Source organism: Procambarus clarkii, chromosome 24 (assembly GCF_040958095.1).
Source record: "Procambarus clarkii isolate CNS0578487 chromosome 24, FALCON_Pclarkii_2.0, whole genome shotgun sequence".
NCBI lineage: Eukaryota > Metazoa > Arthropoda > Malacostraca > Decapoda > Cambaridae > Procambarus > Procambarus clarkii.
The window spans coordinates 8,225,645-8,245,562 of NC_091173.1; the positions used below are offsets into that span (position 1 = coordinate 8,225,645).

General features: G+C 44.2%; 1 protein-coding gene across 1 annotated transcript; it reads left to right on the plus strand.

Moving 5' to 3' along the window:
- The first annotated feature begins 272 nt into the window (after positions 1-272).
- LOC123761825 (dentin sialophosphoprotein-like) lies at positions 273-8,476 on the plus strand. The gene is made up of 3 exons (XM_069330823.1): positions 273-487; positions 6,660-7,522; positions 7,566-8,476. Exons 1-3 carry the CDS (start codon positions 273-275, stop codon positions 8,474-8,476), a joined length of 1,989 nt encoding a protein of 662 aa, XP_069186924.1.
- Positions 8,477-19,918: the final 11,442 nt, after the last annotated feature.

The window sequence follows — 19,918 nt, forward strand, 5'->3', positions numbered from 1 at the left end:
GTGTCACTCATTAAAAGTATCGACATTATATTCCAGCTCCGTAATAACATTTAATTTCGTATTATCATTTTAGTCTACACTAAATGCACAAGATAATTGTATTTACACTTGAGCAGAGCTATTGGATTGGCGTGTGGATTGTGACATCATATTAATACTTGAGTTATTGTTCATGGTGTAGACTATTATTACAAGGGCGTAATGTAATGTTCAACTCCTCTACTGACAATTTATCTACAAAACATCAACCATGAATACATCTCATTCTAAAAATGTCTCCACTCCACAATCAAGTCTTCTCATTTTCACTGCCCTCTCCACCTTCCTTCATCACCCACACGGCCAGTCCTTCCTTCATGTATGAGAATCTGCTATTAGATACCCCGACGCCTGTTTATACTTGGCGATCTGATAGCCCAACACCAGCATCAGACGGCATGGCCTGGACTAGTCATGTGACCTGGGTATTTATGTTGAAGCTTCTCATGTATTCATTGCCCCTTGCTGAGGTGGTGCGTCCTCGGCCCGACCTCGCTAATAGTCGCCGGCTCAGCTCTTTGGCAAGTAGAGCTCAAAGGAGAGTGATTGAGCCCCGGCCAGTCATAAATATATATTGGCAGGGAACTCCACAGGCTGGCCGAGAGTTGTGTGCCGAGGAGAATGTAATGTCGTCAGCACGTGCTCTACAAAGCCGCCGCACCATACTAACTAAAGGTAATCTGACACTTACGGCTCCACCTTCAGAGGGCAGGAAAAAATAAAACGCCTTTGATGTTCTCTGGGGGTCACACTCGCTCTTTTCCTGTCTCTCACCCTCACGCTCTCTGTTTCTCTTGCTTTTGCACAGACTGGTACAGAAAAAATGCTATTAGTAGGCCTAGATCTTTCCTTTCGTATAGCCCACGTTAAGCCTTTACTATACTAGTACTAGTTTTTCTTGGAACACGACCTACAATCAGTTTTCAACCAGATCCCCCCATTACTGTTAGGTGAACAGTTAAAGATCGGTGTCCAGTCAACCCTCCTTGTTATCCTCCATCAGCTCCTCTGAAGCCTGACCATAGAACTCTCATTTATTTTATGAACTTCCTTAGAGTTTCAGTTGGGAAAACTTTATTTAGTGCTAAGTTATTGTCGTGGTTGTTACTGGATAAAGCTGTGAGCCAGCTGTGTGCCAGAGCCTTCGTATAGTCGCTTGACTTCACTCGTATCTACGTGTTGAACGAACATGTCCCATATGCGATGTCGAAAATTATACAATTAAGAATCATCAGTGCTCAGAGTTTAATATTATCAATTATATATAAAAAACAGGTAAGAACATATTTAGAATTTAGCTGTAGACAGGCGTCCTCAGCTGAGTCGTTAACAGGACTCCAGATATTAGAGTCGTCTGTTATGTTGGAACATCATTAATCTGAATTCGAAGAACATTGCGGCTGCATTTCATTCAATCTGCAATAAAATCCTACATAAATATAAACATATATATGTTTTTAATTTACACACTTCCACATGCATTAGTCAGTATTTATAGGCTCATCAATAATTAAACCTGCCATTTATTCTAACTTACACTGACCTGTAGATTGGGAGTTTTCCCACGTCTTAACAGGTAACCTGTACTAGTCACTGTGTTCCTGTTAATAGATAAAACACCATAAACCAAATCACAATAATTCATCATACTAGAGACAGATGATGGTGTGGTCTGTAGCACGGGAACAGAGCACCTGTCTGTTGGGAGAATGGGACTGTTTTCTACCACCTCTGTCTCTTAATAACAAGATCTTGTCCAATTATGCAGCATTGGCAGTGCCAGTATTTTTGTTGACGTTATTAAAGAACGTTGCTGCTGTGTTGTGGTGGATATTTTGCTTCCAACAAAGTGCCTGATGGGTCGCTTTTTCATACCTATGTGAATGCTTGGTATTTCTGTGTATTTATGTATGTGTATGAGGTATGTGTGTATTTCTCTGCTGTAGTTTGTCCTCCTCGTGACATGTTTCACTCCGCTGAGTAGCAGAGGGGCTGCTGGCTGGGTCATTATAACTATTATTCTCTTTATACTCTAGCCAACATTCTACTACATAGTTAATTATATCTGAATGTATGACTCGTCGGATTCTTAAATGTACGTAACTTTAAATTAATTGATATTCTTGATTTGGTTAAAATAATATGGGGAGTTTAACACGGAGTAATTCAAATTTTCGTAAGTCCGTTTCACGCCTTTATTCCCTAAGTAATTTTAGCTATGTATAAACCAGGTAAACTTTCTGCTGTTAGTTAATTATAATGTAACTTAAGATATGAAGTTGAATAGACTCGATATGTATTTTAATAGACAAGTTTAAACATTTGTAACACATCTTTGTCATCCATCAACAAAGATTATGTGACTTGCCATGAACGCAGTTTACCATCTATTGTTAATAATGATATTTTACGTGTTATAAACAAGTAAAAACAGTGTTTTTATCTTTTTAATCAGTAGAAAAAATAAAGCAAGTTTAAATTTAATTACATAATACTGCAGTAAGTTGGCCCGTAATAAAAAAAAGTTTTTTAAATTAAGTAAAACTCGGCCGTGACGATATGTGGGCAACTCCCTCACTAACCCTGGTGTATAGATTATAGTTTATTTGTTGATTAACTTGTGGAAAACAGTGGAGAATTTTCCACATATTAAACCCCTTGCTTTCTCTCTCTATTTATATATCTATCTTTTATTATATATTAAATATATTTTATTTAAACTAAGACGAGAGTTCATTGGAAATGGTTGAAATTACTAGTGAAAATGCAAGCTAAAAGCTGTTATCCTAAATCCGCTCATCTGAAGCTTGACCCTACAATTTCATTCATTTAACGAGCTTATAGTTAGCTTCCATTAGGCACATATTGTCTCTCACTTCTAATGTCTGGCTCACTTTTCCCTAGCGGCGCTCAGCTTCAACACAACATTTCTATTAACCAAAATACATTTATGATTCATATCTACAAGTCTTGTTAATTAGTATTTCATTAGTTTGGCCGATAATACTTCTACCTATTTGTTACCTCTCTCTTCAAGCGTCTCCAACAACTGCAACAGAAACTTGATAATGACTCATAACTGCTGTAATAAGGCCATTTTAAAGAGAGAGAGAGAGAGAGAGAGAGAGAGAGAGAGAGAGAGAGAGAGAGAGAGAGAGAGAGAGAGAGAGAGAGAGAGAGAGAGAGCGAGAGAGAGAGAGAGAGAGAGAGAGAGAGAGAGAGAGAGAGAGAGAGAGAGAGAGAGAGAGAGCGAGAGAGCGAGAGAGAGAGAGAGAGAGAGAGAGAGAGAGAGAGAGAGAGAGAGAGAGAGAGAGAGAGAGAGAGAGAGAGAGCGAGAGAGCGAGAGAGCGAGAGAGAGAGAGAGAGAGAGGAGAGAGAGAGCGAGAGAGCGAGAGAGCGAGAGAGCGAGAGAAAGAGAGAAAGAGAGAGAGAGAGGGAGGGAGGGAGAGAGAGAGAGAGAGAGAGAGAGAGAGAGAGAGAGAGAGAGAGAGAGAGAGAGAGAGAGAGAGAGAGAGAGAGAGGGAGAGAGAGAGAGAGAGAGAGAGGGAGAGAGAGAGAGAGAGAGAGAGAGAGAGAGAGAGAGAGAGAGAGAGAGAGAGAGAGAGAGAGAGAGAGAGAGAGAGAGAAGGAGAGAGAGAGAGAGAGAGAGAGAGAGAGAGAGAGAGAGAGAGAGAGAGAGAGAGAGAGAGAGAGAGAGAGAGAGAGAGAGAGAGAGAAGGAGAGAGAGAGAGAGAGAGAGAGAGAGAGAGAGAGAGAGAGAGAGAGAGAGAGAGAGAGAGAAGGAGAGAGAGAGAGAGAGAGAGAGAGAGAGAGAGAGAGAGAGAGAGAGAGAGAGAGAGAGAGAGAGAGAGAGAGAGAGAGAGAGAGAGAGAGAGGCAGGCGCGTTGGTGTTAAGATGTCAGGTGATGCAAGCGGACCCAGGGAGAGTAAGAACACCGAGGACCTTCTCTAATAACCTTCATTTGCGCCGGTAACTTGTCGTCGACCGAACCTTCTGCTGACAATTAGCCGGATACGCGAGAGCTAGCTCGTTACCAGGGCTCGTGAGACGCTCACAAGCCGGACCCAACTTCCTTCAATTAGTTTCAAACTGGATTGATGATGACGTTGTCTGGGGGTCGCGGTGCCGGGTGTTAAAAAACTGAGAGAATCCACTGCTCGCGCTGGGATGACGTGCTGATTGGGCCTTTCTCATTAGGACAGCCGGAGTTCCCTGGCTGCTGCCGAGGGCACAGCCTCACGCTGATCTGGGTATTACTAGCTCATTGGTCCTTTTCCTTCATTTCTCACTAAATTTTTCAGATTAACTTTGCTGTTGGTCCTCCAACGCACGCTCACGCTCACACACACACATGCTGATGCAAAAATTATGATGAGGATTAAGACGGAGGAAGACAGTATGAGACTACAAGATGACCTAGACAGACTGCATGAATGGTCCAACAAATGACTACTAAAGTTCAACCCGAGTAAATGTAATGTAATGAAACTAGGCAGTGGAAACAGGAGGCTAGACACAGGATACCGAATGGGAGATTAAGTCCTTCATGAAACTGACAGAGAGAAGGATCTAGGAGTTGATATCACACCAACTCTGTCTCCTGAAGCACACATCAAAAGAATAACGTCTGCGGCATATGCGAGGCTGGCTAACATCAGAACTGCTTGCAGGAACCTGTGTAAGGAATCATTCAGAATCTTGTATACCACATATGTAAGACCAATCCTGGAGTATGCGGCCCCAGCATGGAGCCCGTGCTTGAAAAGGCGAAGCTTGAAAAAGTTCAGAGATATGCCACTAGGCTAGTCCCAGAACTAAGAGGCATGAAGCACGAAGAAAGGCTGCGAGAAATGCACCTCACGACACTTGAAGACAGAAGAGTAAGGGGAGACATGATCACTACCTACAAAATTCTCAGAGGAATTGACAGGGTAGATAAAGATAAACTGTTTAACACGGGTGGTACGCGAACAAGGGAAAACAGGTGGAAACTGAGTACCCAAATGTGCCACAGGGGCGTTAGAAAGAACTTTTTCAGTGTCAGAGTAGTTAACAGATGGAATGCATTAGGCAGTGATGTGATGTGGTAGAGGCTGACTCCATACACAGTTTCAAATGTAGATATGATAGAACCCAGTAGGCTCAGGAACCTGTTCACCAGTTGATTGACGGTTGAGAGGCGGGACCAATGAGCCAGAGCTCAAACCCGCAAGCACAACTAGGTGAATACACACAATCACACAATCACACACACACACACGCACACACACACACACACACACACACACACACACACACACACACACACACACACACACACACACACACACACACACACACACACACACACACACACGCACACACACACACGCACACACACACACACACACACACACACACACGCACACACACACACACACACACGTCTACTTCACTTTCTGTCTCTATCTGTACCAGATTCGGGAATGTAAGAGAGGGAGGAACAGGTGTGATGGGAGAGGAAGGCTTCGTAACCACCCTCTGAGCTAACGCATCTCGTAAAACCTCTCTCGCTAAAACATACGAGGATGCTGAGGCCCCGCCAAGATAATCCCGAGCGGGTAAATATTGTGGAGAGGTTCTTCTCCTGCGGGCGCGCGCCAAGACAAAAGGTGTGTACTCACCTAGTACAGAATCACAATGTGTGTGTGTACTCACCTCACCTAGTTGTACTCACCTCGTTGTGCTTGCGGGGATTGAGCTCACGCTCTTTGGCCCCGTCTCTCAACCGTCAATCAACTGATATACAGATCCCTGAGCCTACTGTACTCTGTGTACACACCTAGTTGTGCTTGCGGGGTTTGAGCTTTAGCTCTTTGGTCCCGCCTCACAACAGTCAGTCAACTGATGTACTGATTCCTGAGCCTACTGGGCTCTATCATATCTTCATGTGAAACTGTGTATGGAGTCAGCCTCCACCACATCACTGCCTAATGCATTCCATTTACTAACTACTCTGACACTGAAAAAGTTCTTTCTAATATCTCTGTGGCTCATTTGGGTACTCAGCTTCCACCTGTGTCCCCTTGTGCATGTAGTACCCGTGTTAAATAATCCATCCTTGTCTACCCTGTCAATTCCCCTGAGAATTTTGTATGTGGTGATCATGTCTCCCCGAGCTCTTCTGTCTTCCAGCGACGTAGGTGCAGTTCACGCAGCCAGTCCTCATAACTCATGCCTCTTAGTTCTGGGACTAGCCTAGTGGCATACCTCTGAACTTTTTCCAGCTTCGTCTTGTTCTTGACTAGGTACAGGCTCCATGCTCAGGCTGCATACTCCAGGATTGGCCCGACATATGTGGTGTACAAAGTTCTGAAGGATTCCTTACACAGGTTTCTGAAAGCACCTAGTACAGAATCACCTAGTGTGTGTGTGTGTGTGTGTGTGTGTGTGTGTGTGTGTGTGTGTGTGTGTGTGTGTGTGTGTGTGTGTGTGTGTGTGTGTGTGTGTGTGTGTGTGTGTGATTCTTTCAGGAATTGTTCGTGTAAGCTCAACATAAATTTGAAATAGATTTAGTTTCATTTATATACGACTTGCTGTGTAGAATTTGTTCTTGATTGAGCGACCATGACGACCACAGGAGCGACCATGACGACCACAGGAGCGACCATGACGACCACAGGAGCGACCATGATGACCACAGGAGCGACCATGACGACCACAGGAGCGACCATGACGACCACAGGAACGACCATGACGACCACAGGAGCGACCATGATGACCTCAGAAGCGACCATGACGACCTCAGGAGCGACCATGACGACCACAGGAGCGACCATGACGACCTCAGGAGCGACCATGATGACCTCAGAAGCGACCATGACGACCACAGGAGCGACCATGACGACCACAGGAACGACCATGACGACCACAGGAGCGACCATGATGACCACAGGAGCGACCATGACGACCACAGGAGCGACCATGACGACCACAGGAACGACCATGACGACCACAGGAGCGACCATGATGACCTCAGAAGCGACCATGACGACCTCAGGAGCGACCATGATGACCACAGGAGCGACCATGACGACCACAGGAGCGACCACGATGACCTCAGGAGCGACCATGACGACCTCAGGAGCGACCATGACGACCACAGGAGCGACCACGATGACCTCAGGAGCGACCATGACGACCTCAGGAGCGACCATGACGACCACAGGAGCGACCACGATGACCTCAGGAGCGACCATGACGACCTCCGGAGCGACCATGACGACCTCAGGAGCGACCATGATGACCTCAGGAGCGACCATGACGACCACAGGAGCGAACATGACGACCTCCGGAGCGACCATGACGACCTCAGGAGCGACCATGATGACCTCAGGAGCGACCATGACGACCACAGGAGCGAACATGACGACCACAGGAGCGACCATGACGACCTCAGGAGCGACCATGATGATCTCAGGAGCGACCATGACGACCACAGAAGCGACCATGACGACCTCAGGAGCGACCATGATGACCTCAGAAGCGACCATGACGGACCACAGGAGCGACCATGACGACCACAGGAGCGACCACGATGACCTCAGGAGCGACCATGATGACCTCAGGAGCGACCATGACGACCACAGGAGCGACCACGATGACCTCAGGAGCGACCATGACGACCTCAGGAGCGACCATGACGACCTCAGGAGCGACCATGATGACCTCAGGAGCGACCATGACGACCACAGGAGCGACCATGACGACCACAGGAGCGACCATGACGACCTCAGGAGCGACCATGATGACCTCAGGAGCGACCATGACGACCACAGGAGCGACCATGACGACCTCAGGAGCGACCATAATGACCTCAGAAGCGACCATGACGACCACAGGAGCGACCATGACGACCACAGGAACGACCATGACGACCACAGGAGCGACCATGATGACCACAGGAGCGACCATGACGACCACAGGAGCGACCATGACGACCACAGGAACGACCATGACGACCACAGGAGCGACCATGATGACCTCAGAAGCGACCATGACGACCTCAGGAGCGACCATGATGACCACAGGAGCGACCATGACGACCACAGGAGCGACCACGATGACCTCAGGAGCGACCATGACGACCACAGGAGCGACCATGACGACCTCAGGAGCGACCATGACGACCACAGGAGCGACCATAACGACCACAGGAGCGACCATGACGACCTCAGGAGCGACCATGACGACCACAGGAGCGACCATGACGACCTCAGGAACGACCATGACGACCACAGGAGCGACCATGACGACCACAGGAGCGACCATGACGACCACATGAGCGACCATGACGACCACAGGAGCGACCATAACGACCACAGGAGCGACCATGATCGCCTCTCGATCTATCACAACTTCCTTTCGAGCGATCAATACCGTAACACAGGTTTCTAAAACACTAAAATGTCCGAGCCGTTTGATGTTATTGTTTGGCCTTCCAGTCCCCAGTGTCCTCTGTTTCGCCTTTGTTGTCGCTCTCACACACACACAACTGACGACTCTTGTAGTGGAGTTCTGGCAGGATTCAACACGATTTTGGTCACTTGGATTGTATGCAGGGGAGAGGTGACGGTTTTGAGAGGCCGGAGGTGTGAAAGGGTGGTATAGAGAGGGAGTTGGAGGGATGTAAGGCACTTTTGTTCTGTTGTTAACACTTGGATGTTGTTAACACTTGGATGTGATGTCGAGTTCCTCACTAACCTCTTTGTTATACTTGATAACTAATTTATCAACTCTTCTCAGTTTCATCAGCTGTTCATTCTCTGTTATTTTTCCCACTGTTGAATCTATGGAGCATTTTAAGTTATCTTAGATTTATCTATTATGTCGTTTTCAAACTGTCCCTTTGGTAGGGGGAGGTAAATGTGTTAAATAGGTGGAAAGTGAAGCTATTTATTGCCGCTGTTCTTATGTTCCTGGAAGGTGTTAACGCGTGGGTTGTAGTCTGTTTTATTTCCCTGGGCCTCGTCCTTGTCTCTTCCTCTGTAACTTTGTATTTCTTTGTCATACTTTCGTGTAGCTTGATACACACTGAAGTTTGTTCTTTCAGAGGATTGTCTGCTCTGTCGTCGTCTTCGTAAACTACCGCAGTTTTTTCCCTTACCGGCCTAGCCTGAACATCTTTGAAAGCGCCTTCCGTGTGTGTGTGTGTGTGTGTGTACTCACCTAATTGTACTCACCTAATTGTGCTTGCGGGGGTTGAGCTCTGGCTCTTTGGTCCCGCCTCTCAACCGTCAATCAACTGGTGTACAGATTCCTGAGCCTATTGGGCTCTATCATATCTACATTTGAAACTGTGAATGGAGTCAGCCTCCACCACATCACTTCCTAATGCATTCCATTTGCTAACTACTCTGACACTGAAAAGTTCTTTCTAACGTCTCTGTGGCTCATTTGGGTACTCAGCTTCCACCTGTGTCCCCTTGTTCGCGTCCCACCAGTGTTGAAAAGTTCGTCCTTGTTTACCCGGTCGATTCCCCTGAGGATTTTGTAGGTTGTGATCATGTCCCCCCTTACTCTTCTGTCTTCCAGTGTCGTGAGGTGCATTTCCCGCAGCCTTTCCTCATAACTCATGCCTCTTAGTTCTGGGACTAGTCTAGTAGCATACCTTTGGACTTTTTCCAGCTTCGTCTTGTGCTTGACAAGGTACGGGCTCCATGCTGGGGCCGCATACTCCAGGATTGGTCTTACATATGTGGTGTACAAGATTCTGAATGATTCCTTACACAGGTTCCTGAACGCCGTTCTGATGTTAGCCAGCCTCGCATATGCCGCAGACGTTATTCTCTTTATGTGGGCTTCAGGAGACAGGTTTGGTGTGATAGTTGTGTGTGTGTGTGTGTGTGTGTGTGTGTGTGTGTGTGTGTGTGTGTGTGTGTGTATGTGTGTGTGTGTGTGTGTGTGTGTGTGTGTGTGTGTGTGTGTGTGTGTGTGTGTGTGTGTGTGTGTGTGTGTGTGTGTGTGTAATTATCTAAGTGTAGTTACAGGATGAGAGCTACGTTCGTGGTGTCCCGTCTTCCCAGCACTCTTTGTCATATAACGCTTTGAAACTACTGACGGTCTTGGCCTCCACCACCTTCTCACTTAACATGTTCCAACCGTCTACCACTCTGTTTGCGAAAGTGAATTTTCATATATTTCTTTGGCATCTGTGTTTAGCTAGTTTAAATCTATGACCTCTTGTTCTTAAAGTTCCAGGTCTCAGGAAATCTTCCCTATCGATTTTATCAATTCCTGTTACTATTTTGTATGTAGTGATCATATCACCTCTTTTTCTTCTGTCTTCTGGTTTTGGCATATTTAATGCCTCTAACCTCTCCTCGTAGCTCTTGCCCTTCAGTTCTAGGAGTCACTTAGTAGCATGTCTTTGCACCTTTTCCAGTTTGTTGATGTGCTCCTTAAGATATGGGCACCACACAACCGCTGCATATTCTAGCTTTGGCCTAACAAAATTCGTGAACAATTTCTTTAGTATATCTCCATCCATGTATTTGAAAGCAATTCTGAAGTTAGAAAGCGTGGCATAGGCTCCTCGCACAATATTCTTTATGTGGTCCTCAGGTGATAGTTTTCTATCTAGAACCACCCCTAGATCTCTTTCTTTATCAGAATTCTTTAAAGATTTCTCACATAATATAAAGGTTTGTGTGGGGTCAATGTTCTCCTATTCCACATTCCATAACATGGCATTTATTAACATTAAATTCCATTTCCCAAGTGGTGCTCCATATACTTATTTTGTCCAGGTCATCTTGAAGGGCATGACAATCATCTTCTAAGTTTCTTATCCTTCCTATTATCTTAGCATCATCAGCAAACATGTTCATATAATTCTGTATACCAACTGATAGATCATTTATGTAGACAATAAACATCACTGGTGCAAGAACTGAACCCTGTGGTACTCCTCTTGTGACATTTCTCCAGTCCGATACATTGCCTCTGATCACTGCCCTCATTTTTCTATCAGTTAGAAAAATTTTCATCCATGTTAGAAAGCTTACCTGTCACTCCTCCAATATTTTCCAGTTTCCAGAACAACCTCTTATGTGGAACTCTGTCGAAAAGCCTTTTTTTAGGTCCAGATAGATGCAGTCAACCCAACCATCTCTTTCCTGTAATATCTCTGTTGCTCGATCAATGAAACTGAGTAAATTCGATACACATGATCTTTCAGATCGAAAACCATACTGTCTGTGATATTATATAACTTCTCTCCAGGTGTTCTAACCCATTTAGTTTTAATTATTTTTTCCAATATTTTGACTATTACACTTGTCAATGATACAGGTCTATAATTAAGGGGGTCTTCCCTGCTTCCACTTTTGTAGATTGAAACTATGTTAGCCTTTTTCCACACATCAGCTACAACTCCTATAAACAGGGATGCCTGAAAAAATCAGTTGAAGTGGAATGCTGAGCTCAGGTGCACATTCTCTCAGAACCCATGGTGAAAACTCCATCTGGACCAACTGCTTTGTTCTTATTTAGCTCCTTGAGCATTTTTTCCACTTCGTCTCTAGACACCTCTTTGTGCTCTATGTTGCTCTCTGGAATTCTTATTGTGTCTGGTTCCCTGAAGATTTAATATTGTACAAACACACTTTGGAACTTTTCGTTTAATGTTTCACACATTTCCTTTTCATTTTCCGTGAATCTATTTCCCATTTTCAACCTCTGAATATTATCCTTTACCTGCAATTTGTTGTTTATGAATTTATAGAATAGACCTGTTCTGTTTTAACATTTGTCTGCAATCCCTTTTTTCAAAATTTCTTTCTGCCTCTCTCCTCACTGCCGTGTAGTTGTTTCTCGCATCTTTGTATCGCTGGTATGTTTGGGGGTTTGGCCTCTTCCTGTAGTGATTCCATTTTTTGTGTCTTTTGGTCTCTGGCCCTCTCCGCAATTTCTGTTGAACCAATCCTGTTTCCTAGTTCTGCTTCTCTGTTTTGGTATAATTTTTTTTGTGCCTTTATCATATATTTCACAAAACTTGACATACATCTCATTCACTTCCTTGCCTAGCAACAAGCTTGTCCAATTATACCCACTAAAATTTTTTCTAAGGTTGCCATAATGTCCTCTCCTAAAGTCAGGTTTTTCAATTGCATCAACCTTCTTATTTTCTTCCAGATTATAACGCATTGCATACTTTATTTGTGTGTGTGTGTGTGTGTGTGTGTGTGTGTGTGTGTGTGTGTGTGTGTGTGTGTGTGTGTGTGTGTGTGTGTGTGTGTGTGTGTGTGTTGTGTCCGTCGCCGTCCGTCCATGTGCGCACGCATGACACAGGTTCTTGGGAAGTGCTGGTGCTCCTCGTCAGGTGGACAAGGCTCAGCGAGCTGGGGCACCGTTTACTTGGCCGTTGGAAGGACTAGCCACTTGTCAAGTACTTGGCTTCCAGAAATTGACACCAAAGTACTTAACCTTGGTGCTTAAAGCGTAAGCTCGAACTGCCAATGAAACAGATTCTTTCTTCGTGAATGGAGGCTTAGATCATCTACCGCTCACGACACTGCTAGTCACACACCTTCATACAGACAGTCGGTAAAAGCATAATTCAGTTGTGTTGCCAAATCATATAATGTTTGCATCGCTCCTCCTGGAGAATACTCCTGACTGTTTATTCAGTAATTCTGACTAAGAGCTTACTGGACCAAGTAAACTCTGAAATGGCTTTATGGATATATCAGGGCGATGTAATCCACCAACCAAGCCCGTTGCCGTGTATGGCACCTCTACTACTGGCTGGACTCTGATATTCCCACTAGAGTGAAACCCTTGACGTATCTTCTTGTAACTTTTACCTCAGAGTGTATAGGGCTTTCTTCACTTTTAGGGATGTAATAATATATAAACGTGCAAAAAAACTGCCACTGATGTATTTAACATGTACAACCAAAAACCTATACCCTTTATACTCTTAAAAGAAAGTCTTTACAAAGTATATTACTGACATATATGTGCATCACAACCCAGGGCCAAAATTCCTTAAAAAGATGGAACGAGACTCTTTAGCAGGTGGGGCAATATTTATATAGTAGAGAGAGAGAGAGAGAGAGAGACTGTTCCTGCCTTGGTGACCTAGTCTGACCTCGTTTCAGTTACGTGGGGGGTGGGGGGGGGGGGGTCGGTTTAGCGCTGATTGGCAGTCAATTTCCACGCCATAGTGTCTCGATCAGTGTTTCAAGGTCCCGACACCACTCTGCAAAAACCAAACTACCTTCAGTCTTGTTCGCGGTGATGTTATCCGTTTAGTCACACGATCTTCTGTAAAATAGTTGTATAACATTAAATTAACTTTTACATGACACTCATACAACTCCAATGAAGTAGCTAAATCGTAACAATGAATTCTGCAACAGAAAGTCATAAAGTATACTCTATGGCAGTATAGCTTTTAGAAGTCGGTGTATAATAAAAGAAAGGATAGTTCACAAGAATAACGAAATATAAGATCTCTTTGCTGCAATATCGCATCATATCCCATGCTAAATCAAATAATGCCTTGGGAGGGATGCTGGCGGGAAAAGTCTTTCTAGAATTACTTGGTGGCACTCTGGCACTCTCACACATAATAAATCAAATAATGCATTGGATATCAGTTCACACTGGAGGAGTAACTTTGGGAATACCCTTCGTTGCTGTGTGGTAACCTCTCCGTGACCAACAGAATAAGCCAACGGAGAGCACTTCTCTTGAACGTAAAAAATCATATTTTGCGGCCACTTTAGCATATTCCGGCACGCAAAAGTTGGGCCCAGAACTACGTTGATGCCAGCCAGCCTACTTCACTATACAGAGTAGGAAGTTATCGGTAATCTGTACTGATGTTATCTCTTCATGCTGGAGGCGTGGCAGAGTAGTTGGTCGAATCGCAGAGGTCATGATTGTCCTGTACCTTGAGGTCACGCTAACCTGGCCTTTATTATCATGATGTATTTATCACTGTTATCATGATAGATCATCCCGTTGTTATAATAATTCATTATTATAACGGGTTTATCTTTCATAATAATAAGGGTAAATACATTATGATAATAAAGGTTAGGTTAGCATGATATTTTAAGTCTTTAAGACGCTGATAGACCAACTCCTGAGACAATGATGGACCAACCCCTAAGTCCACGATAGACCAACCTTGAGCCCATGATAGACTCGTCCCTGATAGACCAATCCCATAGATCCTTACAGATCAGTTCCTGAAACCCTAATAGACGATCGTGCTAGGTAAGCATGTCTCGAAGCACAAACATAAATATATATTTTGTCAATGTTGAGCTCATGCATTGGGAGAAGGAGTGGTAAACCCGTGTGGTAAACTTGTTGCGAGCTTGGTATTCTCTCCAGCAACAGGTGAACCAGAAGGGTCAAGGATGTGACGCGAATATTCTCTCACGTTGTTTGTGCCTCACTTTACAGAATACATGAATGCACAGAGAGAGAAACATGAAACCCGCCATGAAGAGCATTTATTTTATTTTCTCAAACTATATAATCGTTTTGTTTTGTTTCAGGCACTACTGGGGTTGTGTAGCATATCAAATACTGTAGCAGTATATCCTGCTGGTGGATATACACTGCACCTATATGGGAAATACTTTCAAATATAAAAGAAAAACTGCCTATTAATATATATATACCTACAAAGTTTCTCTTGGTTAACAAAAGCAAAGAAAATATAGCTTTGTCAAATGTGAGACATACTTTCACTCATTCTCCTGACGTGACATATTTTTATAAGCGGTCAGGTTCGTATTCGGTATCAACACACTCTGGTACGTGGACCTTTATGCGGCTACCCAGCACTATGTGAAGGGTCACACAGGTATCAACACACTCTGGTACGTGGACCTTTATGCGGCTACCCAGGACTATGTGAAGGGTCACACAGGTATCAACACACTCTGGTACGTGGACCTTTATGCGGCGACCCAGCACTATGTGAAGGGTCACACAGGTATCAACACACTCTGGTACGTGGACCTTTATGCGGCTACCCAGCACTATGTGAAGGGTCACACAGGTATCAACACACTCAGGTACGTGGACCTTTATGCGGCGACCCAAGACTATGTGAAGGGTCACACAGGTATCAACACACTCTGGTACGTGGACCTTTATGCGGCGACCCAGCACTATGTGAAGGGTCACACAGATTCTCATCTCGTAGGATGGTCTGTCATTCAGGGGCACGAAGTCTGTATGGACCATTGGTCATCTCTAGGTACCTCAGCAACCCTTCTTACTTATTGACCGTCGCAGTCTGACGCATACTTTACCGAAGGCTAAAAATCGTCGTACTAGAAAATGGTAGAGACTTGCAAAATTTACACACTGTTCCGTTTTCTATTTTGGGTCCTTTGGTAGGTTAGGATCTTATCTTAAGGTTATCTTGAGATGATTTCGGGGCTTTAGTGTCCCCGCGGCCCGGTCCTCGACCAGGCCTCCACCCCCACGAAGCAGCCCGTGACAGCTGACTAACACCCAGGTACCTATTTTACTGCTAGGTAACAGTGGCATAGGGTGAAAGAAACTCTGCCCAATGTTTCTCGCCGGCGCCCGGGATCGAACCCGGGACCACAGGATCACAAGTCCAGTGTGTTGTCCGCTCGGCCGACCGGCTCCCCTTATATAGGGGATATAATGTTATGTTGGGACCTCGTGAGTAACACTAGGATAGGGCACTTCAGTGCTGTAGTTTCTTGACGATGGGAAAACCTTAGGATGACGGGCTGACCTCAGCTCCAAGCATGAAAGCTGGACATTTTGACAGTGTTATCTTGGTGGATATGACCCATGCAGTTCCTGCATGAGAACAAATGCAAACAAGCTTGAATTGTCCCCCCAAGCCATTATGCAACCGAAATCTTCTCACCCCTGAATGATTTGAACCCAGATAGCCAGGGTTCCATGCACCGTAGCGTATCCAGTACTTAACCCGCTAGACCACACTGACTATTCAAAATAATTGGAAGTCGTTAGACCCTTAACCCAATCCCCGACAGCACTCGGTAGTCAATTTTGGGGACAGATATTTCATCGAATAGCCTCGCTTGTTGGGACCTCGTGAGTAACACAAGCTTGTAACACAAACACGAACAAGCTTGAATGGTCCCCAAGCCAATATGCAACCGAAAACTTCTCACCCTTGAAGGATTCGACTGACAATGAATCCATTCATTCTTTCCATCTGAAGATGTATTATTAAATACAAAAGTACTTAAGGAAATTCCTGTTTCATTTCTTCCTTCGTGGTCTGACACTAAATTTTTCATCGTGTGTGTTAATTTTCGTGATTTACACACACACACATCAGGGGCTGGCCGAGCGGACAGCACGCTGGGCACTTGATCCTGTGGTCCCGGGTTCGATCCCGGGAGCCGGCGAGAAACAATGGGCAGAGTTTCATTCACCCTATGCCCCCTGTTACCTAGCAGTAAATAGGTACCTGTCACGGGCTGCTTCCTGGTGAGTGTGGTGTGGAAAAAAATAGTTGTAGTTAGAAATAGTTGATTGACAGTTGAGAGGCGGGCCGAAAGAGCAGAGCTCAACCCCGCAAGCACAGCTAGGTGAATACACACACACACACACACACACATATATATATATATATATATATATATATATATATAATATATAATATATATATATAATATATATATATATATATATATATATATATATATATATATATGCAATTGACGATCACAAAACACTGATCATTTTATGCGGAAAATCCACAGAGAAATATGAATTTCTCTGTGGATTTACCATATTTCCATATGAAATATGGATTTTCCGCATATATATATATATTATATATATATATATATATATATATATATATATAATATATATATATATAATATATATGTATATATATATAGGCGTTTAACGATGCATAAGCAACAGGGCTCCATTAAGGAACATATAATCTCTTCCCACAACCAAACCATCGCCAGAGAAATCCTAGTAAACAACACAGAAATCATCGATAGATACAGCGATAGCAGGCGGCTTGACGTTTGCGAGGCACTACACATCAAGAAGTCAACACCAGCAATCAACAGCCAATTAATGCACAACTATATTCTACCCACCTCAAGACTCCGCTCCAATATAGAAGCATCAAGAAATATGGACCAATAGGCTTTCTACAAACACTTCTATTCAATACCCATTGTTTCGTGTTCTGTCTTGTGTTGATGAAATTAATACCCTATTAATGCCACCTCACCCCATCCACCTCACTCAAATGTAGATATAAAATCGGAGATGCGTAAGTTCTATTCAGTTGTGTATTTGTAAACTAAAGTCTTTGAAAATGTAATAAGTTTTACGAAACGCGCTCGTGTCGCGTCAGACTAGAAATAAAAATGAATTTTGGAGAATTGATTTTTGATTTACCTCCAACAGTGAAAAGAAATGTACGAAAGATTGAGAAAACTCGTGTTAGAATTATTAATCTTACTTTCTCGGTCATATTTAATAATATATATATATATATATATATATATATATATATATATATATATATATATATATATATATATATATATATATATATGCGAACAAGCCTGAATGGTCCCCAGGACAATATGCAACTGAAAACTCACACCCCAGAAGTGACTCGAACCCATACTCCCAGGAGCAACGCAACTGGTATGTACAAGACGCCTTAATCCACTTGACCATCACGACCGGACATAATGAGGTGATAGCCGAAGCTATTTGAACCACCCCACCGCCGGCACTCGGATAGTAATCTTGGGCATAGCATTTTACCAAATCACCTCATTCTTTGGGGCACACGTGAGGAACACAAATGCGAACAAGCCTGAATGGTCCCCAGGACAATATGCAACTGAAAACTCACACCCCAGAAGTGACTCGAACCCATACTCCCAGGAGCAACGCAACTGGTATGTACAAGACGCCTTAATCCACTTGTCCTGGGGACCATTCAGGCTTGTTCGCATTTGTGTTCCTCACGTGTGCCCCAAAGAATGAGGTGATTTGGTAAAATGCTATGCCCAAGATTACTATCCGAGTGCCGGCGGTGGGGTGGTTCAAATAGCTTCGGCTATCACCTCATTATGTCTGGTCGTGATGGTCAAGTGGATTAAGGCGTCTTGTACATACCAGTTGCGTTGCTCCTGGGAGTATGGGTTCGAGTCACTTCTGGGGTGTGAGTTTTCAGTTGCATATTGTCCTGGGGACCATTCAGGCTTGTTCGCATTTGTGTTCCTCACGTGTGCCCCAAAGAATGAGGTGATTTGGTAAAATGCTATGCCCAAGATTACTATCCGAGTGCCGGCGGTGGGGTGGTTCAAATAGCTTCGGCTATCACCTCATTATGTCCGGTCGTGATGGTCAAGTGGATTAAGGCGTCTTGTACATACCAGTTGCGTTGCTCCTGGGAGTATGGGTTCGAGTCACTTCTGGGGTGTGAGTTTTCAGTTGCATATTGTCCTGGGGACCATTCAGGCTTGTTCGCATTTGTGTTCCTCACGTGTGCCCCAAAGAATGAGGTGATTTGGTAAAATGCTATGCCCAAGATTACTATCCGAGTGCCGGCGGTGGGGTGGTTCAAATAGCTTCGGCTATCACCTCATTATGTCCGGTCGTGATGGTCAAGTGGATTAAGGCGTCTTGTACATACCAGTTGCGTTGCTCCTGGGAGTATGGGTTCGAGTCACTTCTGGGGTGTGAGTTTTCAGTTATATATATATATATATATATATATATATATATATATATATATATATATATATATAATATATAATATATATATATAATATATATATATATGTATATATATATATATATATATATATATATATATATATATATATATATATATATATATATATATATTATGTGAGAAAGCTGCATGAACGCGCAAGCCATATATCACTAAGAACTCTTTGACCCGGCCAGGATTCGAACCCATGCCGTCCAGGATCACCCTAAACGTACACAGTACCGTGACCACCGCACCAATGATCGTCTTGATCATTGACGATCATTGGTGCGGTGGTCACGGTACTGTGTACGTTTAGGGGTGATCCTGGACGGCATGGGTTCGAATCCTGGCCGGGTCAAAGAGTTCTTAGTGATAATATATATATATATATATATATATATATATATATATATATATATATATATATATGCGCGCTAAAGGCAAATCCTATTTGCTTATTCTGGTGCTTCTGTATCAGGTATCCAGATCTGGAGTTGTTGCAGCTTGTCATTCGTGAGTTTTTTTCTTATTGATCATTTATTGGCAACTATAATTTCACAAAGTTGGGACTAGAGCTGTGAAATCAGATTATTCTGACCGAAGTTAAAATATGGAACGAACAGAAAATTTGTCCGTTGCATCGTTTTCGTATTTCTTTCCTCATTTAGATAATCGGTATATTTTAAAAATGTTGTTTTTGCTTTTAAAGGTATAAAAGCTTATTTCTTCCGCTGTTTGTACAGGAAGAGGAGCGTTTGGTTACGTTTTCTGCCTGTGTTTGCTTTGTGTAAGCTGTAGTGGGAATGGAGGAGCATCGCCAGGGGATGGCAGCGAGGGCAAGGGGTGGCTGGGTGGGCGGCAGCGAGGAGTGTGGGTGGCAGGGAGGACTGGGCGGCAAGTGGCAGGGATGGCTGTGGATGACAGGGTCTGCGGCAGGTGGCAGCGAGAGCAGTGGTCGGCAGGCTGTACACGGCAGGGTCGACGGCAGGAGGCAGGATGTGTAGGGAAGGTGGCAGGGAATGCAGTGGGTGGCTGGTGATAGATGGCAATGTGGGTGGCGGGTGGCGGGGTGTAGGGAGGGTGGCAGGGAG